The 26,115-nt window shown below is 41.5% G+C and overlaps 1 protein-coding gene across 1 annotated transcript in view; it reads left to right on the top strand.

Moving 5' to 3' along the window:
- The first annotated feature begins 5,645 nt into the window (after window positions 1–5,645).
- COL11A1 (collagen type XI alpha 1 chain) overlaps window positions 5,646–26,115 on the top strand; it is a 299,114-nt gene continuing 278,644 nt past the window's right edge. Inside the window, exon 1 of the mRNA XM_060774023.2 lies at window positions 5,646–6,072. Coding sequence (XP_060630006.2) covers window positions 5,961–6,072 — 112 coding nt within the window. The 5' untranslated portion in view covers window positions 5,646–5,960. The remainder of the gene's footprint in view (window positions 6,073–26,115) is intronic.

The following is a 26,115-nucleotide window of genomic DNA, read 5'->3' on the forward strand; positions in this document are numbered from 1 at the left end:
TAATCAACTACATCACAGACTAAGTATTATGCGGAAATCTGACACACACTCAGAGAAACAGAGAGAGAGAGAGAGAGAGAGAGAGAGAGAGAGAGAGAGAGTTTTCTTCCTGAATTTGAATAGCATGTTAAAACATTTGTATAGATGTACGGTTTCTCTTTCTGCACATTACAGATGCAAATTCTATCCGTCAGCTGACCAAGGTGAATTCTTAATTCATTTTGTATTATTCCCAAGATAAGAAGGAGTTAATTGAATGCCTTATTGGATTTTGGGCATTGGATTTACAGCTCCAGGAATCACCTGCCATGACATATGGTGGTGGAGATAATTTAAGAGAGCAGTAGTTAAGCTCTAGTTCAGTGTTTCTCAACCTGTAGGTCCCCAGATATTTTGCCTATATCTATATCTACAGATTACTAATATTTAAATGGGAAATTAACTTTGAGATAAGAACAATTAGAGTTATGAGTTCAAGAATTAAACTCAACTGTAAGGATATCCCTCTGGGCAGAAAAATCAGGCAATTCCTACTGGATGACAACCTCCCCCCAAGAATGGGCAATGTGGAAGTCCCTGAACAGACTCAGAAGTGGAGTGAGCAGATAAAAAGATGACCTCACAACCTCTGAGGATGCCTGCCATAGATGTAGGTGAAATGTCAGGAGAGAATGCTTCTGGAACATGACCATAAAGCCTGAAAAACTTACATCAACCCAGTGATTTCGGCCATGAAAGCCTTCGACAATATATAGTATGAATAGTCATAAGAATGGCTTGTGGATGCAAGTGGATACTGTATGGCTGTCCTCAGGCAAAGGAGAAGGTGACAAATGCAAGATACTCAGGCAGAAACAAAGATACAGAATGGGGGACGCGTGGCTCGAGAGCAGTACGGGTGAAAAAAATCTTGGAGTCCTCCTGGATAACAAGTTAAACACGAGGCAGCAATGTGATTCAGCAGCAAAAAAAGCCAACGAAATTTTGGCCTACATTAATAGGAGTATATTGAGAACCAAGCGCCGCTCTGGGCCAGAGTGAAGGGGGGGGGGGGCAGGGGACACTTCCATCTTGTCTCCTGCATATGTCATCAGTTGGGGACCCCTCCCCTCAGCACCAAGTGTTGCACTGGGCCAGAGTGAAGAGAGAGGGGGCTAGGGGACAGTTCCATCTTGTCTCCTGTGCTATGCTAATAATATAATATAATGTAATATAATATATTGTATATACACATAAAATTTATAATATTATAATGCAATACAATATACTAGTAATAATAATATGATGTTATAAATATATATTTTATACTACATGTAATATCACTAATAATATTACAATATAATGGTATAGTACACTATAGTAATATATAATACTAATATTGTACGATGCTAATAATATATTGTGTGCATATATATTTTGTAATCCACTCTGAGTCCCCTTCAGGGTGAGAAGGGCAGCATATAAATATCATAAATAAATAAATAAATAAATAAATAAATATTGTCTAGATCCAGGGAAGTCATGTTACCCCTCTATTCTGCCTTGGTTAGACCACACCTGGTATACTGTGTCCAATTCTGGGCACCACAATTGAAGGGAGATGCTGACAAGCTGGAATGTGTCCAGAGGAGGGTGACTAAAATGATCCAGGGTCTGGAGAACTAGCCCTATGAGGAGAGGCTTAAAGAGCTGGGCATGTTTAGCCTGAAGAAGAGAAGGCTGAGAGGAGACATCATAGCCATGTATAAGTATGTGACAGGAAGTCATAGGGAGGAGGAAGCAAGCTTGTTTTCTGCTGCCCTGGAGACTAGGACTTGGAGCAATGACTTTAAACTACAAGAAAGAAGATTCTCTCTGAACATTAGGAAGAACTTCCTGACTGTGAGAGCTGTTCAGCAGTGGAACTCTCTGCCCTGGAATGTAGTGGAGACTCCTTCTTTGGAGGCTTTTAAACAGAGGCTGAATGGCCATCCATCGGGGGTGCTTTGAATGCAATTTCCTTGCTTCTTGGAAGGGGGTTGGACTGGATGGCCCATGAGGTCTCTTCCAACTCTATTTCTTTATTTTATTATTTATTTCCAGTATTTCTACCCCGTCCTTCTCAACCCCCAAAGGGAGACTCAGGTCAGCTTATATTTGGCACAATTTGATGCCATTAAACAACAAAGCAATATAATAACAATTAAAACAATAAATAGAACATTAGTTAAAACAATAAAAACAGTATTAACCGCCATATCACCATTCCATCAAATTCCATATCCAAAGCGCTATTTATGCCTGCTGTCCAAAAGCCTGGCCCTAGAATCACGACTTCAATTTCTTCCTAAAATACAGGAGGGATTAAGCTGATCTTACCTCGTTGGTAAGCAAGTTCCACAGGGGGGGCTACAGCCGAGAAGGCCCTGTCTCTTGTCCCCGCCGCCAGATATATTTGCAACGCTGGCGGGAGCAAGAGCAGGGTCTCCCCGTATGATCTTAAACTGCAAGGCGGGATGTAGTGGGAGATGCATTCGGACAAGTAAGGTGGGCCAGAACTGCATAGAGCAGGGATCCTCAAACTTTATAAACAGAGGACCAGGTCACAGTCCCTCAAACTGTTGGGGGGACGGATTATAATTTGAAAAAAACATGAATGAATTCCTATGCGCACTGCACACATCTTATTTGTTGTGCAAAAAACAGTTAAAAACAATACAATATTAAAATGAAGAACAATTTTAACAAATATAAACGTATTAGGGTATACGTATTAATACGTATAAATGTATTAGGAGCCCCTGGTGGCGCAGTGGGTTAAAGCGCTGAGCTGCTGAGCTTATTGACTGAAAGGTCACAGGTTCGATTCCGGGGAGCGGCGTGAGCTTCCGCTGTCAGCCCTAGCTTCTGCCAACCTAGCAGTTCAAAAACATGCAAATGTGAGTAGATAAATAGATACCGCTCTGGCGGGAAGGTAATGGCACTCCATGCAGTCATGCCGGCCACATGACTTTGGAGGTGTCTATGGACAACGCCGGCTCTTTGGCTTAGAAATGGAGATAAGCACCACACCCCAGAGTCAGACATGACTGGACTTAATATCAGGAGACAATCTTTATCTTTACTAAATGTATTAGTATTTCAATGGGAAGTGTGGGCCTGCTTTTGGCTAATGAGATAGGATTGTTGTTGTTATTGTCTGCTTTCAAGTCTGTTCAGACTTAGGTTGACCCTGAGCGAGGGCTGGGTAAATGTGCAGGTACAACTGCACCAGGAGCTCCTATTTTGTTTGCTTTGCATTGAATGTTTGTTGTAGCCCTAAGTTTCAGGGACTCTGCAGATAGGTAACTTCTTTTGGCTGCAATCATAGGGCAAGCCACCTGTCAATTATAGTTAGGTTCCCTGGTCCCGCCCCCTTTTTGTGTTTTGGAGGGAATAGGAGCCAGTTTGGGTTCAGTCCACACAGAGAAGCTTTCCATGCACGACATAATACCAAGAGCTCCTGTAGAAAGCTTCGTCTTCTACAGCTTGGCTGGGGAGAAAGGTCCTGTAGCTTGGCTGAGGATTATACAGCCTTACAGCTCCTTTGCTGAAGGACTTCAGCCAGCCATCACCGAAACCTGAACTCCTTTTTCCTCTGGAAGTCTACAAAGCTCATCTTGGTAAGGGTTGCTCGCAGAAGCCAGAAGCAGTTGGTACCGGGTGCAGGGGCTCCACGCCAACAGAGGCAAAGACAGACTCCCCTGATTAGAAGTTAAGGATTTCCCCATTAGTTAGTATACAGTTATGAAGATAGTGCCTGTTCCCCGTGGACAAGATTGAGAGAGAGCCAATAGATTGTTAAGAAAGCCTTAAAGTACCTATTTGTTTTCAATAATAAAGAACTTTGTTGAACCTTTATGCAATCTAAAGACTCTGTTTTAAGGAAATCCAAGGGCCTTTAATCTGAGGCAGCCCCGGCGTCCCGTTGGGCACACGGAATTTATGTCCTGTCTACAGTCTTATGCACAGGCCCAGCATGCGACAGCACAGTAAATGACCTTGGAGGGACGTATTTGGCCCCTGGGCATTAGTTTGAGGACCCCTGGCGTAGAGCTTTATAGGTCAAAACCAGCACTTCGAATTAAATTCGGAAGTGGATTGACTGCCAGTGGAGAGGACACAACAAGGGGGTGGTGTGCTCCCTGTATGTCACTCCGGATGCCTGACCACCGTTGTCCAGATGCCTGACCACCGTCTCCCAAAGCAGTTGCTCTACTCTGAACTTAAGAACAGAAAACGGAATGTTGGTGGACAGGAAAAGAGATTTAAAGATGGCCTCAAAGCCAACCTTCAAAACTCTGGCATAGACACTGAGAACTGGGAAGCCCTGGCAGGGCCGTAGCCAGAAAAAAAATTCGGGAGGGGTTGAAATTTTCGGGGGGGGGGGGGTTGAAATTTTCACGGGGGGGGGGGGTGAAACCTGCCTCCTAGCTCACGCTGAAGCAAAGAGCACAGCAGGGGCAGAGCAGCCTTCAATAGCCTGCAGCTCCGCCCCTGTCAACCACCTCCACCAAGTCTGGCCTCCTAAATGAAAGCATTCAACACCCACCCACCCCCCAACTTGGTTGCTTCACTACATCAGCTATTGCTGCAAGTAATGACAGTGTCAATAAATTGTCAGTATTTGCCTGAGATAGTGCTTGCAGTTCTGGAGGGACTCTTAAGTTTTTGCATCTCATAGACTTAGCATGGGGATTTGGTTAACCAGTTAAAATTCATGAGTAAACCAGGTTTTTTTAAAAAATCTGAAACATTTCGGGGGGGGGGGCTTGAACCCCTAAAACCACCCCCTTGCTACAGGCCTGAGCCCTGGCCCTTGACCGCTCCAGCTGGAGGTCAGCTGTGACCAGCAGTGCTGCAGAATTTGAGGAGGCACGAGTGGAGGGTGAAAGAGAGAGGAAGGCGCGTCAAGCCAACCCCGACCGGGACCACCTTCCACCTGGAAACCAATGCCTTCACTGTGGGAGAAGATGCGGGTCAAGAATAGGGCTCCACAGCCACCTACAAACCCACAAAAATAGTAATCAAGGAAGACCATTTTACTCGTCCAACGAGGGATCGCCTAAGAGAGCGGGTATGTCACTCCAGTTAGTAATCTGGCTGCAGCCCCTTGGACTAGTTGAAGTTTCTGAACAATCTTCAAAGGCAGCACCACATAGAGTGTGTTGCAGTAATCTATTCGGGATGTAACAAGAGCGTTTATGATTCTATCATTCTAAAGTGGCCCCTCTCCCAATTCTAGGCAGAGAAACTGATTGGTGGTTTAACAGGAGAGCTGGGAACGGGACAGCTGTTAAAGGTGCACCTAAAAGTCTAGCTGGAGGGCTCCTCCAATAGGATTCCGTCCTTGGCTTGAAGCATCCTCCTCCGACTTGGCGCGCGCCGCTCGGGCATCTGGAGAGGGAACCTGGCCGCTTCAGGTCTCTCTTGAAGCGCGAGGAGGGGACGGTGTGGGCGTGGCTTCGAGCGCGGAAAGCCCCTCGCTATTGGCTCCGGGCCGTGTCCGTTTGGCTTGAGGGGCGGGAGGAAGCCAAAGTTGTGTGGGGGGGGGGGGGGGAGTAGCGCGAGGAGGGGGCCGGGTTGTTGGCTGGCTGCCGCCTCAGCTGCTCCTGCGCGGTGGGCCAGCCCTCTTGACGGGATGCCGCCTCGCGGGGGGATGCTGCCTCTGCTGCTGCTGCTGCGCTTGGTTCCGAGCCCCTCAGTCTGAAGGCGAGGCGCCGGCGAGAGGAGGCACAGGCAGGCAGGCAGCCCCAGCGCCCCGGGACTTGGGCGCTCTTTTGGACTCTCCTCCATCCGCCCGCTTCTCTTTCCGAGTCCGGCGCTCCTCATGGGCCAGTGAAGGCGGGCGGGGGTCTTGAAGGGAGCCCAGAGCGGGGAGGGGGGCGGATTAGCCCACAAGCGGCGGAGAAAAGGGGGCGAGCGGGGGGTCGGCCGGAGCCATGGAGACGACGACGAGGCGGAGGTGGTCCCCGAGGTGGAAGACGAAGCGGTGGACGCTCCTCCTGGCTTGGGGCGCGCTGCTCGTGCTGCAGGCGGAGCAGGTCCGAGGAGGTAAGGCGCTGCTCCCCAGGTCCCAGCCCTGCCGCTTCAGACCACCCTCCCGTAGCACAGGTTCCTCTCCCTCTCTCCCAAGGCAGTGCTTCCCTCTCCAGAGCACTCTGCGCGCGCTCTGGAGAACTCTTTTTCTCTCTCTCTGCTCTTTCTCTGACTTTCATAGTTTGGGGAGAGAAGGCAAAAGATCCTCGGCAAGTTACAACTCCCAGGATTACATAGCTTTGAGCTATGTCTTTGCAAGGGTTGTCAGATTCATTCATCCCATTTAGATGCAGCCAGTGAAACTCTTTACAGTCTTGCTACAGGGATGTCATAATAATAATAATAATATGAAACAATATAATAATAATAATAATGGGAAGTGTTCGACTTGTGATTTTGTGATACGAAATCCAGCATATAGATCTTGTTTGCTTTGACATATTGTGTTTTTGTGTCAGTAAAGGAATAATAAAGCTTTGGGTTGCTGTGAGTTTTCCGGGCTGTCTGGCCATGTTCCAGAAGCATTCTCTCCTGACGTTTCGCCTGAATCTGTGGCATGCATCCTCAGTGGTTGTGAAGTCTGTTGGACACTAGGCGTGGGGTTTATATTTATATAATATATTATATGATATATATATATATAAAATATATTTTATATATAGATTACATACTATATAAAATATAATATAAAATATTTATATAATATATCTTATATTATATTTATATTATATATTATCTTATATTATATTTTATACTATATATAATGGATATATAAATATATATTATATTATATATTTAAATATACTTTGCATATTATATAATATAATATATTTATATAATATATAATATATAATATGATGTATATAATATTATACTTTATATTATACTATATATAATGTGTGTGTGTATATATATATATATATATATATATATACTTTACATGGAGCGCCGTTACCTTCCCGCCGGAGTGGTACCTATTGATCTACTCACATTTGCATGTTTTTGAACTGCTAGGTTGGCAGAAGCTGGGGCTGATAGCAGGAGCTCACACTGCTCCCTGGATTTGAACCTGCAGCTTTTCAGTCAACAAGCTCAGAAGCTCAGTAGTTTAACCCACTGTGGTGCTGGGGATTCCCGGTGCTCCCTGCAGTCATGCTGGCCACATGACCTTGGAGGTGTCTACGGTCAATGCCGGCTCTTCGACTTAGAAATGGAGATGAGCACCAACCCCCAGAGTCGAACACGACTGGACTTAATGTCAGGGGAAAACCTTTACCTTTTACCTACCTATACTTTACATATTATATAGATAGATAAATACAATTTCTTTATATAATTTTTAATATAATAATAAAGCTGTATTTATATCCCGCCCCCTCTTCCCAAAGGGACTCCAGACGGCTTACAGCACGAGAAAACAATGCACTTGATCTCAATCACACTTCCAGTCAGAACATTAAGTCAAGCCAACAGATCCAAGGCAAATCACAGTAAATCAAAATAAAATCCAATATTCATAATGACTTACAAACTCATAGACATGTAGGTGGGATTCAGAGGCATTTTCACTCTACAGCAAATTACTCATTATACATTGTAGAGATGCACCCTATGATACCCAATGGAGGTACTTACAATCATGCTACAAGGATTTAAGGTGATGCATTTTCACTCTAGACCAGATATGGGCAAACTTCGGCCCTCCCTCCAGGTGTTTTAGACTTCAACTCCCACAATTCCTAACCGCCTCAGGCCCCTTCCTTTTCTGATGGGGTAAAGGAAAGGGACTGAGACTGTTAGGAATTGTGGGAGTTGAAGTCCAAAATACCTGGAGGGCTGAAGTTTGCCCATACCTGGACAAGAGTGAAAATGCATCACCTCAAACACCTGGAGGGAGGGCCGAAGTTTGTCCATGCCACAAATAGCTCTTGTGTTGTATTCCTTCTATAGTCTTGATGCACCAGCCTCTGCCTTGACCATTCACTTCCTCCAAGTTGTGGGGAATTGCTTTCAAGTAACCCCCCCCCCCCCCCAGTCGAGGATGGGGGACTGGGAAGCCTCCTCCTTCCTCAGTTTTCTCTCCCAAAAGTGCCATCGAGCAAAGCGAGGAGTGGGTAGAGGCTGGCGCTGAACTTTGGGAAACAAAGCCACTTTTCTTTATGGGGCTGGGCTGCTTTTTCAGGAAGGGGGGGGGAGATGAGAGAATTCCCCCCCCCCCATGTCCCTTGAACCAGATCAGATTCCCCAAATCCTGGCCCGAGAGGGGCATTCAAGGGGGACGGAGCGGCAGAGCTGTGTGTGGGTGTCAATAGCACTTTGTCAAGGAATAGAAGGAGGTGGAAACCAAATCAACACCAGAGAAGAGCCACACACACAAAAAAGTCAGATCTGCTACTTAGGCGGTTGAAAACTTTATTCATGGAGAGAAAATGGACGTGAGGGAAGTGGATCTTTTTTTGGAAAGATATATAGAGAGGGTGACAGGTTTCCTTGGTCCTTCGCACAGAGATCTATTCTTCAGTAAGGCATTCTGCCTGTGAAATAGACTCCTGCAGGTTCCCTATCCAGAGCAGTAGCTGTTCCTCTGTTCTACCACTTTTTTGCACTTTAGGTTTGCCCCATATCCCCTCCAAGCAAAAGGGAGATGTAGTACCCCCTCCCCTTTGATTGAATCCAGCTTACGTGGCAAGGCTGTGGCAGGAGAGCTGTGCACTGGAGAGGAGGTCTCTCCTCCCTTTCTCCTCCTCCTTAGGTGCATCCTTGGCCAGGCGGAGGAGGGAATGGTCCCTTAGGTGTCTGTGGGTACATGTGTTAGCAAGGTGCAGTCCCTGCCAGGAGGGAGACCAAGTGAAGGCTTTCCCTGCTTCAAAATCAGAATTCTGCCCATCCCAATGAAATGTCCCTTCAATATTTCACATTCCAGAGATCCCCAGATCTTTTCTATTTGCTGTTTTCATTTGACTTGCATGCCTCTTTTCTTTGGATGTCTCTGCTATGCTTCTGCTCAAGTATTAAGTACTTGCAAGGCTGGAAATTTGGGGAGTGAAGGAAAGCTTAATTAGGGGAAGACAACACTCTCATTCTCCCCCTTAGCTACACTTCTTGACACTCTCCAAGACTCCAAAGAGAAACGTTTCAAAGGAGCTTTATTGAAGAAGGATAGGGGCTCAACTAGGAAGGAGTTTACAAGAGAGAATGTCTTCTTTTTCTGCATCCAGCAGTCAGTCCAGGCACCTGTGGCAGAATAGTTTTTTGTGTGTGTCAGGAGTGACTTGAGAAACTGCAAGTTGCTTCTGAGAGAATTGGCCGTCTGCAAGTACATTGCCCAGGAGACTGCAGGATGTTTTACCATCCTGTGCGAGGCTTCTCTCGTGTGCCTGCATGAGAAGCTGGAGCTGACAGACGGGAGCTCACCCCACTCCCTTGATTTGAACCACCAACCTTTTGGTCAGCAGTTCTGCCGGCACAAGGGTTTAACCCATTGTACTACCGGGGGCTCCTGCCCTACAACAGACATATGGGGAGTCGCTGTGATAGGAGCCCGCTCTAGTTTGCTGCCTCAAAGATCAGACTATTTTGCACCTTGTGGAACTCCCCTCCTTTTTAGTTCTGGTGTGGCTTGGCTTTGTGCATAGTTTCCTTTCCCCAAGGAGTGGCACACTGACCTTCTTCCTTGGGAACTTCTCACAAACCTGTTGAAGCTATTGGATGATACATCTTGTGGAGTTTGCATCCCTAAGGGCTGGTTTCAAGGAAATCTCTATTGTTACAACTTTCTTTTCTCTTTGAAAGCAGCCCTCGGTTGGTTTTGTGAGTCAGCAGGTTGGGTTGCCAGTCTAAATTTCCCATAGTCATGATTGGAGATCCAAAGGTGTGCCTGCTCTCGCTCTGAAAGAGAGCTCCCTTTCAGCCTCTGGGTTCCTGATCACCTCTTGGACTTGCGTGTCAGTCACACCCGCCTGTCTCTCTGCCCCCTGCTGGTTCCATTTGAAACCTAGATAGAGGAAAAAAACCTTCCGAATCTCCTTCCTTCCTTCTTCTGAGAGCCAAGAGGACATGTGAACACCGTGGCCATGACCTGACTTCATGTTAAGTGAAGCCATTTAAGAAGGGATTCTGTGCAGATGACCAGCATGGCTACTGTTTCTTTCACTTCCTCTTTCTTTCGTTCATAACACTTTGTATGTGGCTTTGAGGCTTGGTTTCTTCTGGCTATCATTGTTGTCCCATATTCGAAATTGAAATTGTGCTGGATGTGTGAGGATTGTCTCCAACCGCATGCAAGTCCATTGGGAAGCATGTGTTAGGGGTTGTTTTCAACAGAATGAAAGTTGCTTTCTCCAAATGCTGCCGAGATGATTGAAAGTATGTTGGCACATTTTTGCCACATGGTGCCAATCTCTCAAATGCTGTGATCCTCTTAGGTATTTCAGCCTTGGAAGAATGTCCTCCTGGAACATGGACTGACATCCAAGTAGAGAATTCTGATGTCACACAATTTTGACAAATTCTGAACCCTCTTCCCATAAACATATTCATTCTTATGGAACACCCCCCCCCCCCCCCGCACGACTTTCTGTTGTTGTTCTTCTTCTCCTAGAAAAAGAGATTTTCTGAACTGTAGACAGTGCAACTAAGTTTCACCCAGGCCACTGTCCTCCAGATGTTTAGGCTACAGCACTAATCTGATGGGAGTTGTGATGCAACACAGCTGGAGAACACCACATTGGGGGAGGATTTATCTTTAGCCATTTTAGTGGGCATTAAATCTTCTAAAGGCGTGGGTTGGCAGTTACGTATTTGTACTTGTGTTCCTTTGTTGTTATTAAGCCCTCAAAGATATAAATAAGATCAGAAACCTTGATTATTCAGGCAATGCAGAGAATTAAAAAAATACTTTACAGTACAGCATCTCTGTGTCTGCATGGGAAATATTCCTAGATTTTGCATGAATAAACAAAACCATGGATAATAATGAACACTGCTGAAATAAAGGACCTTTAGCTCAGAAATGCCATAGAGTTTCACTGGAGGATCTCTGAAATGCCTAGAGGGGACACATTTTGTTGGGCATAGAATAATGAAACCATGGTTAGCAGTCCTATGGAGGCAGTGGTCATATTATGAACACTTTTTGACCAATGACAGCCTCTGGAAGTGTGTATATATAATTATTTTTAAGAAACAACTGTGATCTTATGCATCATTTAAAGTTATGACTTCTGAGCAATCACCCATAAGATTATACTGTCGACTTGCACTCTAATTCTTTGTACCTTTAGAGAAAATAGATCCTCTGTGTCTTCTGAGGTAAATTCAAATATAATATACATATGATTGCAACCTCGGTGCAGTTTAGAAAGGCCACTACAGCATTCAAACATTCCTTTTGAGTTTTTAATAATAAGAGGGTTGATATACATTATTAAACCCAGGGCGAAATACAGTATTCCAATTTCATTTCTCAGAATGCTCCAAGAACCAATTCCATGCTTCTTTGCTCTTTAGCTACAAAATATCTCTCTCCTCCACTCCCCATAACAACTTTTATGTTTTTGCAAGTCAATGCAAATATATTTGAATATCTAAGATGTTATTTGATTTACAGTCTTACCTAATGCACACTCACCATAGTGGCATTGGTGCTCAACATAAACAATCAGATACAATTTGTACAGGTTCTTTGGGGTTAACTGTGTTAATGTCTCTATCCTGAGGCACTGAGTGATAAAACTAGCCTCACAATACTTTTTTTGACCAGGGACTACTTTGACCAGGGACCACTTGAACTGGGGCCACTTTGATCAGGGACCACTCCTGAACATTAGTACCAAAAGGGTAGAAATCAGGTTTTGGTCAACTTTAGATTTGCTTTGGTTATTTGGGGTGCTGATTCAAAGAATTGCATTGGATAGACCACATCAGTGCTACTTTCTGATGCAGAACATATGCCATCCAGTAGTCACCATCTGGTCACCAACAGAAAACCATATTTAATAATCTAGAGCTGATGTGGTAGTAGTAATCTTTCGTGGAAAGTTAGCCTCTCTCCTCCTCACATCCCCATTGCATTGGCACTATAAGAGGGTTTCACGAGACCAGTCACTCTTGTTGCTGCGTAGTTTCTAGGCAATGGTGTAATGGTGAGGCTGTAGACCATACTTTTGTTCTTACAGACCACTGGTGGTCCACGGACCTCAGGTTGAGAACCATTGATATAGTAAATCCAATGAATGCTCTGAAACCATGCTTTTGGGCAAATAGACACAGATTCATTTATTCAGACTATATGCATTCTGATCAAAATTATTTTTTCCACATTAAAAAGAAAGATATGTCATGTGATCTGATTTAAATACTGGCCAAATTTGTTTCACTTTACCTATGTGCTTATAAGAACAAGCAATATAAATACAATTCAAGAAATCTGAAAGAAGGTTATAAATAGCCAATCTCCTGATCACCTAGTGTGAGCTAAAGGCTTCATCAGGTGACGAATCAGAGGAGCTTTTGTGAACTAGAAGAAAGTTGGGTCTTTTTTTTTTTGCCCCACTTCGCCCCACCTTTTTTTTTTTTTTTTTTGCTACTGACATGGTAAACCAATGACTGTCCTAAGGATACATGAGGAGACAGTTCAGGGAAAAATTATGGGCTAGCAATGTCTGTGGACTGATTTGCAAGTCTAATGAAAAGAAAACACCTTTAAAAAGTCAACAACGGAATTCGTTGTGCTTCTCAAGCTCTGTTTGAAGCCAGTCAGACTTCTGAAATGTACAAAAAAAAGAGGCCTACTTTTCTTGGCTGGATATTTCTAAATATGCCCATTTTTTTTTTACATAAGCTATGTAGCTATTAGCAGAAACCACAAATGGAAACACAAGACCCCAATTGTATGAAAATGGGAATAGAATTTCTACACTATTTTTATAACAAAATCAGAAACATTTCAGAACCCTCTCTGTTATTCACAGAAAGCTATTCCATGTCAAAGCAATGTGAATATTTAAAGGCAGCTGAAAGTCAAAATTCATACATATATTTGAACATCCTTGATAGGCCAAGCATTCCTATAAATTAATACCATTGGCTTTGATAAAATGTGCTGATGTCATATCTACAATCCTGTTTCGTGGTTAGTGCACTGTGTGTAATATGGTACTCTCTTGCCAGTACTGACTGATGTGGCCAAATTCAAATGTGTTCTTGGCTCCTCCTTTGTTATATAGTTGTAGAAAAGGGAAAAGTTCTCTACTGGTAGTTTTCACAACAAACTTGTTGTTGTGTGCCTTCAAGTCTTTTCTAATTTAAGGCAAGCATATCGGGGGGTTATTGGCAAGATTTGTTAAAAGGTGGTTGTCTTTGCCTTCCTCAGAGGTTGAGAGAATATGGTTTGCCCAAGGTTGCCCAATGGGTTTCCAGAGATGAGCTGGGAAGGAAGTAAGGAGATCGGAACGAACTTTGGTTGGCTCCAAAGTGTAAATCTCATTTTGAGTCCCAGGGATCGGCAGGTGATATGATGACATCTCTCTCCACGTATGCTCTGACTTTGGCAGTAGAAAACAGCAAGAACTCTGTCTCATAGTTTTGCTATTAAAATTCAGCATTTCTGCAGTAGACCTGTGGCTAAACACTGAGTTTCCCCCCCTCAGCCTTGGCAGCTGACACAGAAATATGCTTGGTATGTTGTGTAGGTCGTGCAGTTCTTTACTTGTCCTTTACCAAGGAGGCATGAGAAGGACCCCTGAAAGCAATGGAAGATGTCTTTTCCTCCCTCTCCCACAAACCAAGTCCTTTTTTATTATATTTTTCAAAGGATTAATAAAATTTCCTCTCCTTTTAGACAGAAGGGCTACACAATGTTATTTTTTGGAATCTTGTGCAATATTTGCAATGATACTCAGTGTCTGTAATATGTATACTAAAAGGTGGGAGAGGAGAAGAGAAAATTCTCTTAATCCGCAAATATTTCTTTCTCATTTGATATTTTCCAGTAAAGTAGATGCTTTGGTTTAAAAGTGAACTCTTAAAGATATGTTACAAAGGGAGGAATCTGCAGTTGAGACCATACACATTCAATACCCAGGCCTGCTAGAGTAGTTGACATATTTTTTTATACGTATGCTGATCCGTCATTCCGAAACATGGGTCCCCAGATGTCAGATTTCAACTGGTTGGTGCTTCTGAGAGTTGAAGTCTAACTGTAAATCCATGCTAAGGAACCACTGATTTAAATAATAATGTACATTGTCATCCAGTGGCTTTCATTGGCTAAGTGGGGGTTCAGACTGTGTTCTCCCAGCATCCTAGTCTAAAACTAAAGTCAGGGTACCAAATTGACTGCGTTCTTGATATACTTGCTTCAAAAGAAAAAGAGGAAAGAAAAAATAGAAATATCCACTCAGCTTACTTCAAGATGGTTTATATAGGCATATAGATCCTGTGTGATCTTAGAAGCTAAGCATGGTTAGTCCTGGTTAGCACTTGAATGGAAGACAGCCAACAAATACCAGGTGTTTCAGGCTGTATTTCAGTGGAAGGCTCTGGCAAAACTACCCCTGAAGATTGTCTAAAAATAACCTATAAAAAACCTATAATGGTGCTTTATGCTGTCATGCTGGCCACATGACCCTGGAGGTGTCTATGGACAACGCCGGCTCTTCAGCTTAGAAATGGAGATGAGCACCAACCCCCAGAGTCAGACACAACTAGACTTAATGTCAGAGCAAACTTTTACCTTTACCTTATAAGATGGCAGGAGAATTGGATACACCTATACACACATCATGTCTTGATAATGTTGAAGTTCCTATGAGCTATATTAGTAAATCATAGTCAATATTCTTAAGATAAGTCCCATTTGGAAGGGACCATAGCTCAGAATGTGAGGACATGGTTTGCACACAGAAGATTGCATATTCAATCCTTGGCAGCAGTTACAAAACACTTAGGGTAAGTGGTGGCTTAATATAAGGAGATATGAAGGACCACAGACAGACAAAGTAGGCAGTGTTAGGGTTAGAGGATAAATAGTCTCTCATAATATAAGATAGCTCCATTTTGACATTTGGAAGATGGCAAGAAGATTCCATGAATTATAACCTGAAAGGTAAACTCCTCATGTTCAGAACTTTAGCTCTGCATCCAATAGCTCTCTTACTCATTTTTTTTCTCATACAGAAATTGTCTCTTCTTCCAGTGAAAACTGAAACATTTCATGCCTCAATTTCTGATTCAAGATAAATGTTAGCCTTATTTAGGGAGAAACCTTTATGTGATGTATATCACATCATGACATAATGTTGTGGAGGCTGTACAATGTTGACCTAACACTACTCTCCTATCCTTTGAGATATTGTGTCTCCTGCTGAATCTGCCCCTCTGGCAAAGATGAGGAATATGTGGTGCTTCAGATGTATTAGAGTTCCAATCAGTCTTCACCACTGGCTAGGCTGACTATGGCTGATGGAAGCTACAGTCCACCAAGGCCTGGGGGCTACAGATTTCTCAGTCTTGTGGTTCATTTCTGAATAACAACATTCTAGAATCCCCAAATTTCTTTGTTTGTTTGATGAGGAAAAAAACTTGTGTTTTCAAATGCATATGGAAGAAAGTGAAACTGACAGATTCAGCCATTCCAGTTTCTCCTGCCCATTTTGCTTTTCGCATTTCATATTTCCAGTTGCCCCTATTTGGCAAGGAAAGTGAAGATTAATCCTATATTGCCCCACTTTATCATCTGTTTTTAAAATTCCTCTCAGCACTCTTCCTACCTTCTCCCTTTGTCCTTGATTTAAAAACTGATTTCAGTGCTATCTCAGTAAATTCAGTAGTTGGGAGTGAGGAAGAGAAGAGGAGGGAGGCTTTTTGACCTTCCCAGTAGGTTGAGGCAAAAATAAACTGCTGCATCCTCTTCTAGCTTCTTCATGAATAACATTTGTCATCTTAGCCCTATTCTGACATTGGTCCCCTCCACGTGTCTCAGTTTTCATCTGTGAAATATTGGGGGGTATGGCTCCCTAGGTTGGCAGTAAGCCATATAGCACTTGGCATCTCACAGGAGACAGGGTGTAGCTTTAGCACTTCCATTTTCTGAGCCTCTCTACTATCCATGGCCAAATCAATCATATTTGGCATGCTAGTCACTTCCTTACCTGTGGCTGATTGGCCCTTTCCAAATGTGGTCCTATGTGCCAAAAGAAGGGAAAAGAAAGTGGGAGTAATAACAGTGAGAAAGGTCAGTGCACCATACTAAAAGAACTATGACATTATTGCTGGAAGGAAAATGATACTTCAAAACACGTTGAAGGAATTATGCTTCTGACCAACTTTTGTTTTGTTTTCTCCAGTCCAAAACAGTAGGGTTTCCATCTGCCAGCATGATTTAAAGTTTCTTTTCTTTTCTTTTTCTCAGCCTAGTTCTCAGCTTCCTTTAGTAGGAAATCCTTTCACTGTTTGTTAATTTTTTTGTTGGTCTGGCTATTTAAAGATACAAATAAACTAAATGGAATGCAGGAGCTCTGTCTTGTGCTTTTGAGAAATAAATTATACTCCTCCAAAACTGGAAGAATTAAAGTAAAAAGAGGAGGAAGAGGGGAAACAATAAAATACAGGGGGGAAAGTCCCTGCCATTGATTACTTCTGCACTAATGTAAGACCTCATCATATGGAAGTTTTGCTCCTTTTTTACCCATTTCTACATACTTCAAAGGCAGACTTCCATGGAGCTCACCATACAACACAGGACTGCTTCCTGTGAATGCTTGTGGGACTGTCTCTGCAGCATGTAGAAACAGGAGGATTTCAAGGATGGGCAGAAATTGACTCCAATATTTCTCCTGTGAATAAATTAAAGGAAAAACATTAAGTCTAGTCGAGTCCGACTCTGGGGGCTGGTGCTCATCTCCATTTCTAAGCCAAAGATTCGGTGTTGGCTGTAGACATGTTCAAGGTCATGTGACCGGCATGATTACATGGAGTACTGTTACCTTTCTGCCAAAGTGGTACCTATTGATCTACTCACATTTGCATGTTTTTGAACTGCTAGGTTGGCAGAAGCTGGGGCTAACAAGTTCTGCAGCTTAGCGGTTATAACTGCTGCACGACCGCAGCCCCTGTGCATAGAAATGCTTAGATACGGGTATTTTTCCTTGTGATGGGAAGTGGTGGAATTGTCTGATTACTTTGTGATGTTTCACTCTGGGTGTTTAAGTGGGTAGTCTGCTAATGTTCCATCTGTTTCCATTAGTGATTTAAAGATGGTGTCAGTCCCATTGAAATAAGTGTTTTTAAAAGTGTGCCTGCCTCCTTTAGTTTAGGGGCACCAGGGGAAAGAGCCCATGGAAATTGCTGTTTTAAAAAGTGTGCTAGTATTCTTGAAATGGTTGAGCTAGAAAGGGGAAAAGGTGCTCCTGTGTGATGGGCATGAGTAAATTCTCCATCATCTTTAAAGACAGAATCCCCTGAAATGCCATGAAAAAGACAATTCCACCTGTTTTCCCCCCCTTGTGGGATGAAGTCCATTGAAAAAAGCACATTACCAGTAATCATAATGATAGTATCATGTTCGTTTAGCTGAACATTTGCAAACTGGACAAGTTAATAGAAAAATTGTGAATCTTATTCACACATTCTGACAGGAAAAGGCTGTTGTTGAGTTCTTTCAGTGCATAACTACACATGGATAATTTGTTTTTTTTTTAAAAAAAAAATCTTGTATGTGATGGACTGAAATGGCAATGTATGTCAAAATGGTAATGCCATCAGCATGAGAAATGTGAGTTAATTTGCTCAGTGCTGGTTCAATTTGCAAGAGAAAGAAGGGTAGAAGAGATGAGCACATGTTCTCCAGTGTGTTTCCTGACTCAGTGGCGACTCCTTCATCTTTGAGTCCAGCAATGAATGCAGATTCACCTCAAATGAATATAATTAAAGGAGGGAGATTCAAATTTGCTCTACCGTCCAAAACAACAAATGGCTCTATACCTCAAGAACCAGTACTACACAAGTTAACTCACATTTCTCATGCTGATGGCATTACTGTTTTGACATACATTGGGGAGAAGGAAATGCATTCACTCCATTGGGGAAGGAGAGAACAGAAATAAATAAACATTTTTTTCTTAAGGGCATCCCAGAGGGCATCTACAGGCACTTCTACACTGACACTATAATCCAGCTTGGAACTGGTTCAAAACGAACTGGGTTCATTAATTAGAGTGATATGTCTAAAACTGATTTGAGGTCATTGAACAAAGAACCTGGCTTCAAACCACTCAGCAGCCTCCTTTTCACTTCCTAAGGAGATGTACATCAGTGTATGCAGTGTCACTAGTAGCCTCAATTGGTGTCAAAGTCTATTACTAATAATGAAAAGCTCTGTTCGATCGTTCAAATTTCTGAACACAGGATCAAAATCCACATATTACTAATTTCACACAACACAGGTAATAAGACAAGTGTGCTCAGTAAAAAAAAAGTTTTGTTAAGTTTGCAGAAATGTAAGAATTAGAGGACCATGGCTCTTTTCCCTCTCTCTGTATTTGTTCCAAATATTGAATTGCAAAACTGGAAACTTGATCAGCTTACATTTTTTATTTTAAAATATGTCAAAGCCTTCAAAGAAAGTGAAATAGAGTTCTTCAGAGTAGCAGTTGGCATTGTATTAGTTGTCTTAGTAAAACTAAGTTAGTTACTGAAGTAGCCGCAGCAACAACACACTTCTGTGATTCTTACTATGAACACCAGTCCAGTGTAACTGACCCATTTTGCTACATTGATTAATCTGATTTTGGGATTGAAGCATCATGCAGCTAGAGTTCCATGTGTTTGCATGACATTTTGCAGCAGGGATAGCTCACCAAATCAAGGTGCTTAGTACCCAAATGAGCCAAGGTACTTTTGCATGTGAAACAGAACATTTCAAAAGCATCCGTTCTTTTTTCTGGAACTAAAAATACATTTCTTACAAATTAAATCCCTTGCCACACTCCGGGTGTTCAAAAGGATCAATCAGTGTAGCTTCAGTCACACTGCTAGAATCATGTAAGTAAAGAGAATTGTATCAAAGAAGCCGTGTTCAGGGAACAGGTGTAGGTTGTAAGTTACAATTTGAATACGGCTGTAATTAGTGACATATGCAAATGTATGCCCACATTATTTATTTATTTACTATATTTGTATACCGCTCTTCTCAGCCCTCAGGGCGGCTCAGAGCGGTTATCAAAAGCAAATACAATACTTAAACATGATAAAAACAGTTAAAAACAAATTAAAAGAATAACATTATAACAATCAATAAACATCATAACATCTCATCTCTTCTCATAGTTAAAATCAAGATTCAGTCTCATCATCCAAATGTTCCATATTTCTATATTAGTTATATTGTCTATTCAAATGCTCAAACAACCAGGTCTTCATTTTCCTCCGAAATGCTAACAGGGAGGGGGCTGATCTAATTTCTGTGGGAAGCGCATTCCACAGCCAAGAGGCCACCACTGAGAAGGCCCTGTCTCTCGTCCCCGCCAACCGTACTTGTGATGCTGGTGGGACCGAGAGCAGGGCCTCCCCAGACGATCTTAACATCCTAGCTGGTTCATAGGAGGAGATACGTTCGGACAGGTAAGTTGGGCCTGAACCATTTAGGGCTTTATAGGCTAAGGCTAGCACTTTGAATTGTGCCCAGTAGCAAACTGGCAGCCAGTGGAGCTGGTGCAACAGGGGAGTTGTATGCTCCCTGAGTGCCGCACCTGTTAGTAACCTGGCTGCCGAGTGTTGGACCATTTGAAGCTTCCGGACAGTCTTCAAAGGCAACCCCATGTAGAGAGCATTGCAGTAGTCTATACGGGATGTAACCAGAGCATGAACTACTTTTTTTATTTGATTGTGGTGGTTGCTGTTTTCTTCCACCAATCCCTAGCACACATTGTTTTGCTGTAAGGAAACAGAGGGGGATCAGAGAAACACACAATCATTTTAAAATACACATATTAAAACATGCCACCATAATATAGCTCTTCATATAGAGCTCTTATGCTACATTTCACAGTGTTTAAATATTTCACATTTTTTTTAAAAAAAGGAGTATTCCCCCATTCTCTACTGAAAATAAAAAATTCTAAGTATTCCTTGGGCATCTCTGCAGTAGCCATTAATGTGTAGCAGTGATTCTGAAGATATCTTGTAGTTCTTCTGTGCATTCTCCTGCCAACAAAGAACAGAGATAAAGTCAGTGACTTTCCTAAAAGTGAAGAGCCTTTAAAAATTAATCAAAAGATCCCAAATTGTGTGTGTTTTTTAAAACAGCTCTTGTAATCTTTTCTAGGAGAGAGAAAACTGCTGAAACTGTTAGTTTTTATATGTAACCATGAAATAAATGATTATTTAGATGCGTCAGTCCACTTTCCTCCCCCAATATTTTGTCTTAGCTTTGGTGATAGATCTCTAGTTTTAGCCTTCTAGGAACTTAATATCCAAATACTCTTGTTACTCTCATATACACATGTCCTCTGCTCTCCTGACTGTGCCCTTTCATTTGGTTGAACTGTTTTTACCTCTGGGAGCCTCTTGGCTGTTGTGATCATATTGCTACATTTCCAAAGGCTCCTCAGTTGCTTTCCAGACTCCACTTTCTAGTGGCTAGAAGGGCACAGGAAAAAAAATGATACTTTGTCACTTGCACATTAATATTTGTTTCCTATTTTTAATGTGCTAAGAAAGAAGCTTGTAAAAAAAAACAAATCAGCTTCACTTCTATTCTCTGATTTGCCAGTTCTTTCAAAGGTCGTGATTTGGAAACACAATCTTTAGTATATAAGTAGTAAATCTGCAAGATTTTGAGGATAACTTGGGAAGCAACTGAGTTGTTACATTACATTTCTTCATATTCTCAGTCTTATTCCCTCTCTATGTTTCTCATTTGATTATGGTGTGTGCATCTTATTTGAAAAGAGTACATTGTGTTTCTTGTGCTGCTGACCAATTCTTGAGTTACCATCTTTTCAGATACAATCATGAAGAAAATGCATTCCAGGAGTTAACTTGGTAGTGTGGGAAATATCAATTTCAAAAAGATAAAGCTTCCATAAAAGAACATATAGTTGGTTTTGTGTTTCAAAAAAGCAAGACTTCTTGCAATAAAATGTATTAGCATATTCTATCTGATGTGTTAGTGTGCATTAGCTGTTTCGAACAGCTTATTTCGAAACAAAATGTTTCTGAATGTGTTTGCAATACTTACAGCTATTCTTTAATTAAGCAGGACCAGATCAATAGTTAGATTAAATGTTCTGTTCAATGTTCTTGAGTATTTGGCATTTTCTTCTTCTTTTTAAGGGAAATTGTTATTGCTGGTTCCCTCCTAAATCTCTTTCAGAAGTATGGACAGTATTGCTATTAGGTAGAAAAACACTATTTGCAATATGTAACCAATAGAAATTCTTCAAACTGGTAATTCCTTGGCCCAGAACATCAAATGTTTCAGTGCTGAAAAATGAAGTGATTCTTACAACACATCTCAGTTCTTCTCTGTCTTTAATCCAACATTTCTTTGCCTTGAATTTCTAGATCACAACTTCCATCTAATTGCCTGTCTGGTTAGTATGATGATAATTGGGAAGTGACAGGAAGTTGGTAGGAAGAAAGGTATCTTCCCTCCAACATATGTGGTGCATATGTTGTGGCTGTGGTGCAACTGCCCCCTGAAGTCTTGGAAATCAGAATTAGTTACGATGGAATCTCATCTTCATTGGAAGGTGAATTCTTATGATCCCCTGAAACCTTGCTAAGAATGCATATTTTGGCACCATTCAAGACCTGCTTGTCCCTTTCCAATGGATATGGGATCATTTCCCATCATTTCCAACTCCAGTAAGGAAAGCAAAGTGAAGGAGAACTGGGCAGTTCCCATCACTGGCAGATGGTGACTTTTAAACTCCTATTTTGGAAGGAAAGTTAGCTTCTTGATAATTTTTATTAAAACCCATAGAAGGTTCACTATTCCACCACTTTGGGTACCATCAACCACTTCTGTGGCATTGCAGAGCCATCAAACATCTGAAAAGATCTGAATCATTTAAACCTTTTTAAAGAAACTGATTTGGATCCAACCCAAACCTCTGGAGTCATTATCACTAATCCTAGCAAAGTTCCTCATTGCTGGAATATTCCATTTTGGGAATGAATATGATCCTGCTCTCCTGAATACACACATTAGTGTGTTTCTTGAGAGCTTTTGCATGTAACACAACTACATCCCATCTTAAACTGTGAGGGTGATTTCTAGAACCAGTTGGTAAAGGCTCTTGCTTCTAATACAGGTTCCTCTTTTTATTTTACTAAGTTGTGCATTGTAATAGAAAGAAGTTTGAAAAGTAGACAACGAAAACTCAAAATGGGTGAAAGCAAGCTTAAAATGGGTGAAACCAAACAGCCAGTTGGCAACTGAACAATTTTGAAGCATTTAATCAGGTCTAATATTCGTGCTATGCTTAAAAACACCTCCTATCGCTTATTACCCAAAGGGTTTCACTATTTTGTTAGTCGTTTTGGGGAAGGTGTTGTGTGTCAGCTGCACCAGCAAAGCCTCCACAAAAACTTGCCTTGATTGCAGATAATTCAGGAATGCTTTTAAAAGGGTGGTTTTGCACATGTTTGCAGTTTTCCTCCCCTTGAAGTGTTATCCCCACCTGCCACAGATAGATGTAAGCATGTAAGGATATCATTTCTAGTGAAAACTTGATACAGGAAAGCAACTATGAGTTTTTTTTATAGTATCCCTATGAATGACAATTGGGTCCTGCAACAGAACATTACAGGATTGCCTGGGCCCTGTTTAGAAGTCCAGTCATACTGGTCTGTTTCTACTCCCCCAATGATTGTCCACATCATCAGTCAGAAGGTGTCCAGGGGTCACTTAGTAGGTTCAGTCCTCATTGGAGAAATTGGGACAAAAAAATAGTTATTTTTGTTTGACTAGACACTGCAGGTTGAGTATAATGCAGTAAAGCAACACTGAATGTCTCTGTGTCATATGCAAACACAACCTCCTGGCAACTCAACCCTCTTTGTGTTGATGCATATATAGATTCTGCTAAGTCTGATAGGCCTTCTCCCCAAGTTAGCCTGCATGGGTTTGTAGATTCAGCCTGGAGGCCTTTCAGTTATTTTGCATTTGAAAGATGTTGTCTGAGAAGATATGCAATACTTTCATGTACAACTTTCCCCTAGTCTCATGAAGGTAACTGGAAAATATTCAGGCTCATTTCCATCTGCTAATGGGCTATGGGGCTGTGTCCAGGTCTTTTATAACTTTCATAACTGAGGAAAGAAGGATCTTTTACCTTCTGGGATGTCAAAATCTGCTCTAATCTCCAGCTGTGCAACATGGCCCTGGCCACCTAATTGGCCAATGAGGTTCTCCCAGGAGCTGTCCAGTTTGTGCTGTGCAGTTGGTAAAAGGAGCAACCTTCAGCATAACTCTGCAGGCAAAATGTGATGGTCCATCAAGTTTCTAACAGGTTTTGGGACTTGGGTTTCAATACTATGCCTATTTAGCTGTGAATAAGCCTTGTTAACTGCACTGGTTGGTTTAATTCCTGATAAAATTATACAGGACTATGTATTCATTATACACATGTTTAAAACGGAAACTCCAGATTAATGTATTTAGAACTTTCCACATTGGAGTTCTAATGACTTGATATTGGTTTTCTAAATGTAAAGGGAAATTTGTGGCCACATATATAATAATACTTGAACATATTTGATAATGCATTCTTACATTATTTGGAACTATTCACTATAAGTTAATGAAGAAGAAGATGAGGATCAGGATGATACTGGATATGTTATAGGTGTTGTTGGACAGTAGAGCTTATTGTCAGCATAAGCAATGTTGAGAAATGCTGCCATTTAACTGTGTCTAGAAGGCCTTATTATTCTCTCCCCTTGCTTTGGCTTCAGCTAGATTTAGTGTTACTCTTAACTAAATGTAGGCACAATAAAAACAACTGGGACATTCATAAGTGTCAGTAAGTAAACCCCTTTCATTTCAGTGGTTCTACTCTAAGGTTGGATGTTTCCCATTAGAGATGTTGCCTTGTCATCATTTATTTGTTACCCATCTCTTCTCATGGCTCAAGTTGGAGCACAACTCATTTAAAATGTATCACTATAAAATACATATGGTAAAATACATACATTAAAACACACAATTAGAAAATACGTATATTAAAATGCACGATGAAAGAATTAAACTACAATACAAATACATATATTAAAGTACAAATGGAACGTAAATTTGAAATTCAGTTTTAAATTGACTGGCATCTCTTTGAGACTACGTTTTTTGTTCATGTGGTTTTGGCACTGCTCTATAAATGGACCTCATCCCTCTGCTGGTGAGTGCAGGTTGAACTATAACAGCATTCACATTTGAACCTCCAGATATCATTCAAGCAAGTAGAAATATCCATGCATTAAGCCAAAGATTCTGGAGAGAGTCTGAAGAAGGGTTTAGGGACTCCTGACTCCTTCGTTTACCATTTTATTCAAAAATTGCAGCTTGGTTAGAAGAGAAGATGTTCTGTCACGATTTGAAGGTATAAATGATGGAGTTAACAGGTCTAATTTTTCTTTAAAGGTTATGCATTTTGAAGTTGTAGTAACTGGAAAGTTGTAGGCCGTTATTTCCATTCTACAATACTTTTGGAATTATATTAGTAGCCATTTTTAGCCTACTCCACATATTTCTGAATTCATATGTTTTAGCATTTTAAGGCCCCTTCCATACAGTTGAATAAAATCCCATATTATCTATTTTGAACTGGAATATATGGCAGTGTGGACTCTTTGAACCCAGTTCAAAGCAGATATTGTGGTATTTACTGCCTTGATATTCTAGGTTATAGGGCTGTGTGGAAGGGCCCTAAGATGGCGAGGTTATAGTCATTAATACATTTGGAAGGTGCAGTTATTCAGGGAGAGGACACAGTAATTCTATGTTGAGAGTGGGCTGTCTCTAGGGTGCAGGTCAGAGTTATGGGATCTCATCTTTGATGAACAAAATCTGAGAATGCACTCTAAATTTTTGGAATGTTTCTCCAACCTTGATATTCCCACCATCCCCAAATTGCATTTGCACACTGGACTGGGATGGTGGGATTTTAGTACTTCACATCAAAAGCATGCCAAGTTGGGAGTGCTCTGGGCCTTGTTCTATGCTGGGCATTGAACACATCAGCAAATATTTGAAAATTGCACAAAACGTTGCTTATGATGAGCAAGGTATCATTCAAGAAAACTTCTCAATTCTTTATCAATCTTTCTTTCTAGCAACTCTAAAGAGTCTTTGAAAGTACTTCAGGGTTTCCTGGAAAAGAGTTTGAAACACTGCTGCCCTTGAAAGCTTGGTTTGTTTATTGTTTTATTTCTGAAATGTTATTTCCAGATGGAAGGAACTGCATAAAAATCTATGATGATTAAGCAGAACCTGGAACATGTGTCCTTAGAGCACTCACGAGGCTATATTAGATTTAACCACAAACTCTGCAGCTTTTGATATCAGCCTTCTGGCTCAGCTTGAGTGAATGGTTCCAGCTTTGCTGCCATGTGTTACTGACAAAGGATATGCAGATTGATGAAATGCTAAACTAGAAGCAGGGAGGAGGGATAACAATCCATGGTAATTTTGATACCAGATCCAATGCAAGGGAGGAAAAATGTTTATACTAGTAAACAATGGAGTATTTTTTGGCTTCCTTAATGTCTTCATTCTCTTAAGCCAAGCATAAGTATTCGCAGAAATTGTTTTCTCCATTCTAAAGGTCTTTTGAAAGTGTGGGAGGAAATTTTTCAGTTGTCTTTGGGTAACCTGTTTAAAAACTATGGTGTTTGCTATGACAACCTTCACTCTTCATGGGGTTTGAACTTGGAGCGGTACTTGAAAGAAAGACCAAAGCTGATACAGGAGTAAATATTAAGAGATTCCAAGGCTTTTCGACTAAGATGACAAATTGTGGATAATTGTTGAAAAAAATGAAGAAAGGAAATAAAATACAA

Source organism: Anolis sagrei, chromosome 4 (assembly GCF_037176765.1).
Source record: "Anolis sagrei isolate rAnoSag1 chromosome 4, rAnoSag1.mat, whole genome shotgun sequence".
Classification (NCBI taxonomy): Eukaryota; Metazoa; Chordata; class Lepidosauria; order Squamata; family Dactyloidae; genus Anolis; species Anolis sagrei.